This window comes from Lucilia cuprina, chromosome 2, assembly GCF_022045245.1.
Source record: "Lucilia cuprina isolate Lc7/37 chromosome 2, ASM2204524v1, whole genome shotgun sequence".
NCBI lineage: Eukaryota > Metazoa > Arthropoda > Insecta > Diptera > Calliphoridae > Lucilia > Lucilia cuprina.
Window position 1 is genome coordinate 8,521,105 of NC_060950.1, and position 6,858 is coordinate 8,527,962.

Genomic DNA, 6,858 nt, shown 5'->3' on the forward strand with positions numbered 1-6,858 from the left:
ATGTTAATAAAGAGGAAGTTTTCCTTTGTGCTACCAGAAGTTTTATAGTAAAAGAGTTACCATACTACTTCTCTAACTAAACAAAGAGATTAATAATGACTTCATTTTTGACTTTTAAGTAAAAACTCAATAAATATTTTTACTTTTTAAATTTTTAGTAAAAATTTAATTAAAAATTGTTCTTCAATATTTGTAAATAACATACAATTAAATATAATTATTATTATTATTTTTGGAAAATTTTGTACACAAATATAAACAAACCTATCAAACCAAATTCTACTTATGTATAATTTCACTCTCTATTACATATCTAATGATGGTGGAGGCCAAAGAAAACGCGCCATTCGAAATTTCTGCCCCGCATTGAACTTGTCCCAATTGGCAGTGAAAATATTTACGTGAGAAACAAAAAAACGCGTCATTCTATTTTGTTTTTTTTTTTCTTTATAATGAGCGCCACGCTTTTAGTTTTCTAAAATTTTCTTTTCATTCTAAAAATATTAACTAAATCGCATAATTGCGTGTATTTTGCTCTTTAACGTAAACAATTCTGTGCATAAGACATTTAACGATATTTTTGTAAACAAATAAATATATAAATGAATTATCCATATAATAGTGGGGATTAATAATGAAATTTAATTGATAAACAGGAAATGTAAAATTGTGGGATAATTTTATACTTAAAATGTAAATATGTATAAATTGTTAATAGATATATTTAAAAAAATGAAAATATTTCGATTTTTAGATTAATTAAAATTTTAATTTTAACATGTTTCTTTTAGAAATATTGTTAGAGCTTTTTACTAATATGTACTTTTACTGACAGTTTCTCTAGATGCGAAAGAACATTTTCATTCTTACAAATATATTGAAAACAACAAATAAATTTAATACTTTGTTTTTGCATTTATTTTTATATTTATGTATTTAAATTATTTTTATTTTAAAATTCCTGTATTTTGTGATAAATAATCTATTAAAATTGTACTAATGTAACGTCTGAAATACTACCCTGTTTAGCTATAAACAACTTAACTTTTATCCCAGACTCCAACCTTAACAACTCAAAAATACAACTCTGTTTGTTTATTCAGCAGTTCTGACAGCAGCTGATTGCTAAATTGACAGCCAGCAAAAAAAAACATCTAGTTTTTCGGGCTGCCACAAAAAACCGACAGACAGAAAATAAACTAAAGTTTTCTGTAATTTTTCAAAGTTTTTCTTCTTTTATAAAGAATAGTAAGTGAAAAAATAAAAAAATTTATTAATATATTACTTGAAATTATAAACAAATTTTATTTCAACAGTAAAATAAAACGAGAAAATGCCCGAGGCTCGCAGTCCCTTGGCAGCCTTTGCTGAAAGTTTGCATAATATGGTTGATGGACCAGTAACATGGTTTAGAGGTAAATAAATGACAACTAGTTAATATAATAAAGCAATTCTGACATAAAATATTAAATTAATTTTACAAATTCCTTAAAATTTTCAACAATTCCTGGTATTCCATTACATAATGACATAACCTCAATGTTCCAATTGTCAAATTGTTTAAAGAAATTTGTTGTTGTTTATGTTTTGTTTATATTCAATACGAGATTAATGTTTCTCTCTATTTGTTTATGTAGAATCTATTGTTGAACCCAACCAAAAGAAATACGCCTGGTATCATCAACAATTTCGTCGTGTACCCACCATTGATCAATGCTATACAGATGATGTAGTCTGTCGTTTTGAAGCCGATCAACAATTTCGTCGTGATCGCATGGTAGACAATGAAATTGTTACCATTTTACGTCAACGTTTTGAAGATTGTACCATGTATGAGGCTCCCGATCATATAGAGAAATGTAAACCCATTTTGGAACAATATGAAAAGGCTGCCGAAAATTGGTTTATTAAATGTAAGTTGCTTTAGGTTTTTTATTTTGGAGAATTTCTATAAATAATTGTTTTTAACTCCGTAGATGGTGATTTGGGTGGTTATACTAATGCCAAGGCTGCCTATATGAAACAAAAACATCGTCTTATTTGGGAACGTCGTCATGGTCCCGTTGGTAGTAATAACAAAAATGCCGCCTCTGCTGCATCCGAAGAATGAGTGAGACTATTTAAATAGCTTGCTTAGAGGTGTGTGGTGTTAAGATTTTTGGTGGACACTATGTCCGTTTGCGAAAATTTTAGTTAAATTTTTATTTCTGTTTATAAATCTTTCCATCGATCAGCTTTGTTAACAACCAGATACTGCTAAACGTAAAATGTTTTAAGTAAATCCAAACTAAAAATAACTATAAACACAATGTTATTAGTATAATGCAAACAAATCATTAAAAAAATTAAAATAAAAAACAACAACTGTGAATATTTAAAAAGCATTGGCAAAAACAAGCAAAAACTATAATGTATTGGAGAATTTAAAGGATTTGTATAAGAATTAAGTTAAAAGTGCAAGTAATTCAAGATTGAATGAAAATTTATTAATCATATAAATGAAAAGCCATTTGAAGCCATATATGAAATCTGTTTATATTTACAAGAATTTACAGGTGAGTTTTTAAGCAATAAACTGAATTGAAGGTTTAAGTGACAGAAAACCTTTTAATTATTCTCAACTAAGGATAATAATCTATGAATTAAAGAGAAATCTTTTTTTTTTTTGTAAAAATACAATTTTTATTAGAAAATATTAAAAATACAATCAAAAATTACATTTTATTATAAATGCTTCTTTAGGACAGTCTTAAAGATAAAATTGCAAAGTTATAAAACTAGAAAGGCATAAGAAAATTATTAACTTGATAATGAAACTTAAAAAATAATTCCTAAACAATAGTCATAGAAAGTAAAGACGAAAATAATGAACACAAAAATCATATCTTAAAGTTTTAAAAATAATAGCTGAAATTTCAATTTGATAATAAGTAAATTCCTTTAAATGGTTAAATGATTCTTTTGAACTTAATTTTACACACAAATTAAGCATAATAAATAATTAACTTAATAATAGTTAGGCATATGAAATTGTTCTACATGAGATGAGTCTAGTAAATCTTAAAATTTAACTTATAGAAACTAATGGCTTGTTAATGAGACTCTTTTTAAGTTTGGCCAAAGCACTTGAGACTTTGGCTGTGCCATCTTTCTTACGTTCTTCTTTATTTTTAGTACCTAAAGGAATCATGGTAGTATCTAGTAGACGACGTCTAAATAACTTATAATACTGTAAAACTTGAGCATTGGCCCATACTTGTTTGGCGTCAAAATCTAATATACGCACAGAATCCAATGATTTAGCACGTGACAAGGCGACATAAGCCTGGCCAGCTTCAAATACTTTAGACAAAGACATTTCAACACAATCTAGAGTTAAACCTTGAGATTTGTGTATGGAAAAGGCCCAGGCCAACTTCAAAGGTACTTGGCGTCTTGTCACAGCTCCTCCACTGGGAGTTTTTATAATCCATTTTTCATGTTTGCAGGCATATTCGGTATTATTTTTAAATTTCACCACTGGCACACCCTTGTCTATGCGCACCACCACTCCGCGTGCTCCATTGACCAAACCCGCTGAAATGTTTATGTTTTTCAGCAACATTACCTGAGCATTAATTTTCAAATATAGCTGAGAAGGAGCCTGTACTTGAGAATCTAATTGTTTGGTCATTAAAGCATCAGAATCTTCTGCTCGAAATAGAACTTTGTCACCGGGTAAATTTTGCAATTTTGATTCGTTAATGGAGTTGGCATCGTTGGTGTGCGAACACAGCTGTGTAGCTAAAATACCATTAGACTCTATTGTTTGCTTGGAGGTGGCCACTAATCGCTTGGTTATGTCTTCATTGCAATGACCAATACGTAAATGATTAAGAATTTTAATAAATTCAGGATCTGATTGACGATGTACCTCTTTGAGTTCATACACATATTCTACGCATTTTTCCCAGGCACTCGACTGGAAACAGAAACGTTGGGGTGGTGTTTGTGAACCACCACCGGAGAGATTTTCTTCACGTTTAATAACAGGCGGCAGCTGTAGGAAATCACCACAAAGTACCAGTTGTATGCCGCCAAAAGGACGATCATTGCGTCGTATATGACGGGCTACGGCTTCAATTTTCTAAGAGGCATATTATCTATCAATATGAGAGTTTATTGTAATAAATCATTAAGTACTTACATCAAAGTAATGACCATCCACCATGGAGATTTCATCAATAATCAAACGTTTGCATTTACGCCAAGCTTGAGCATTGGCTGGTCTTGAAGCCAGTTCATAGCAACGTTGTAAGGTAGCATCTCCACCGCCTATGCCGGCAAAGGCATGTAATGTCACACCACCTTTTGAAAAAGTTATATAAAGACTGTGTTTTTTTTAAATTGAATTGCTGAACTACTTACCTATCAAACAAGCTGCCACACCAGTGGAGGCGGTGGCCACCGTACCATCTGGTGGCAGAGCTGAAATGATTTTCCTTAGTAGAAAACTTTTACCCGTACCAGCGGAACCTGTAAAAAATACATTTTTCCCTGAAACACAAGCTTTTAACACCTCCATTTGCTCTTGACACAGTTTAACCGATTCCTCAGTGACCATAGGTGATTCTTGGTAGAGTTTTTTGGGAGCCGGCAGACCACTCTTATCACTGCCACCTTTTAACTCATCATAACGACGCTTCTTGGCTGCCAATGGTGAAGGTGTGGTAGCTGTGCCTCTTGATGGTATGAGACCGGCGCGTTTACGTGCCATGACCATTTCGGCCGTAGTTACTGGGGATACTTCTTCAAATTTACTAGGATTTCCCGACAACATATGAGCTCTTAATTGCTTTTGTGTCGTAGCCTCATCCTGCTTTTCGCCACCATTCATTTTAATGAACACCGTCCGCAGGAAAAACATTAACGTTCCTGGTGGTGCATTTGACAAGTACATAGCACAATTCTCCGCCTTAAAATTGATCGAAGCCTTGCCCTCGGACATGAATTTCTTATGTACCATAATGTCTTTCATTTTAAATTTCATTGGCTTAATCTTCTCGGCCGACAGCTCTATGAACAATTCCCGTATCTCATTTCGTATCAGTCTTAACGTGGCCACTTTATAGGCCAATTTGCGTCCCACAACACCGACGGCATTTGTCCATTGAAGATTAATGGCACAGGTCAATACGGCATCATTTAAATCCATGTTTCGCTGGCTTTCAAATTATCTATGAATAGTTTTCCCTGAATTTATCTAATTAGTAGCCCACCCTGATGTGAAGAAATGTGAAAATTTAGCTACCGCCAGTATGTATTTTTTAATACAAAAAAAGACAACAAAAGAAAAAATGGTTTGCCGCCGAAACAGCAATAAAAATGGAAGATGTTTTTGTTGTTGTTTGTATTTAACACATGGAAGAGTTCGGTGTTGAACAAAATTTTATGACGCCGGTGGCTAATTATGAATTTTTGCTGCCACTAATAATATCTATTAAGCCGGCAAGAATAATATTGAAAAAAGAGGGATTAAACTTAATTTCCTCTTTTTTCAATTTAATTCCATTAATGCAAAATTAAAATTTATCGAATCTAGACACGTGTTTAGATAATCAGAATCTGTCGTATTTAGATATCTGTTTGACTCAAACGGTAGGTTTTTTGATTGTGTTAGTGAAAAAACTCACATTTATACATGCGGTGTAAGTTTTTTACTAACACAATTTGATGTGTGGCCATGTCGCTTTAGGGAAACAATTGTATTGAAAACTTCGTCATGACGATGCCATAATGCTAAAAAGGATGACTATACATGTAAATTTTTATCTTGAAAAGAATTAGAGTTCTATAAATTGACTTTCCAATAATCGAACAATTGACCTTTTGGCGAAAAAAGTGGAAAAGACAAAATCGATTATTTTGTTTCAAAAAAGTCAATATCTCGACTATTGTCTATGAAAAAAGTCGAAAAGTCGACTTTGTGAATAAAAGTCGAAAAGTTGAAAAAAGTCAAAACCTCGAAAATAGTAGAAAAAAGTCAAAAATTTAAAAAATGGAAAAAGTCAAAAACTTTAAAATAGTCGGAAAACCGAAAACAGTCAAAAATAGTCGAAAGAATCCGAAAAGAGCATAAAAGTCGGAAAAAGTAGAAGATTCTAAAAGTGTTATGATGTTTGGCATAACAAATATTTGTCTAATACAGACACTGGATTATAACGCTAATTTTTTATCATGACAACAATTTGAGGTTTGACATAATAAATATTTGCTTAATATAGACACGGGTAGTGGTAGAAACAAACTATAGGCGTTTAATATCAAAATGTTTAATTCAATTTTCATTTCAATTAAAAATTTATTGTTAATGGGGATAATATTAATAATATTATTGTCAGTTTTCCACTAGTTAATTACCACCGGTATGGCAGCACTGTATAAAAGCTTAATCTTTAACATTATGCTTTAATGACATTCGTTTTATTTTACTTTTTTGTTTTGATTTTTATATTCCCCCCATAAGCTTTTGTAACGAAAAGAGAGCGAGAGAAAAATGAATAGGATTTTTTTTATTGAAGAGAAATATATTGAGCAAGTGGCAAAATTTATCATTCGCAAAATTTTAATCGAACGTATGCCGTCGACATAAAAGCAACGTGCGGAAGCGCAGCGCGTGTGTATCTGAAAAATATATAGTAGTTGTTTTTTATTATTATTGTATATTGTATTGTCTACATGAGTGTTGTTTGTGTATGAATTAAAGAAGCTTGACCAGTGTACACTTAATAAGGTAGCCTCGTCCGCACAGCTGATCATCAGCTTTTACAATCTTATCTGTCAAAATTCCTGTTTGTTTACATAGAAAAAAAATCGCAA

General features: G+C 31.7%; 2 protein-coding genes across 2 annotated transcripts; one reads left to right on the forward strand and one right to left on the reverse strand.

Annotated features, from left to right (window-relative positions):
- The first annotated feature begins 1,094 nt into the window (after positions 1 to 1,094).
- Positions 1,095 to 2,521, forward strand: LOC111684662 (NADH dehydrogenase [ubiquinone] 1 beta subcomplex subunit 10). The gene is made up of 4 exons (XM_023446877.2): positions 1,095 to 1,248; positions 1,317 to 1,415; positions 1,638 to 1,913; positions 1,977 to 2,521. Exons 2-4 carry the CDS (start codon positions 1,334 to 1,336, stop codon positions 2,108 to 2,110), a joined length of 492 nt encoding a protein of 163 aa, XP_023302645.1. The 5' UTR covers positions 1,095 to 1,248; positions 1,317 to 1,333; the 3' UTR covers positions 2,111 to 2,521.
- Positions 2,522 to 2,702: 181 nt separating this feature from the next.
- On the reverse strand, positions 2,703 to 5,386 carry LOC111684661 (ATP-dependent DNA helicase PIF1). The gene is made up of 3 exons (XM_023446876.2): positions 4,408 to 5,386; positions 4,187 to 4,347; positions 2,703 to 4,126 (listed from the first exon to the last, which is right to left on the reverse strand). The coding sequence occupies exons 1-3, from the start codon at positions 5,192 to 5,194 to the stop codon at positions 3,068 to 3,070; spliced, it is 2,007 nt and encodes a 668-aa protein (XP_023302644.2). The 5' UTR covers positions 5,195 to 5,386; the 3' UTR covers positions 2,703 to 3,067.
- Between the last annotated feature and the right edge of the window lie 1,472 nt (positions 5,387 to 6,858).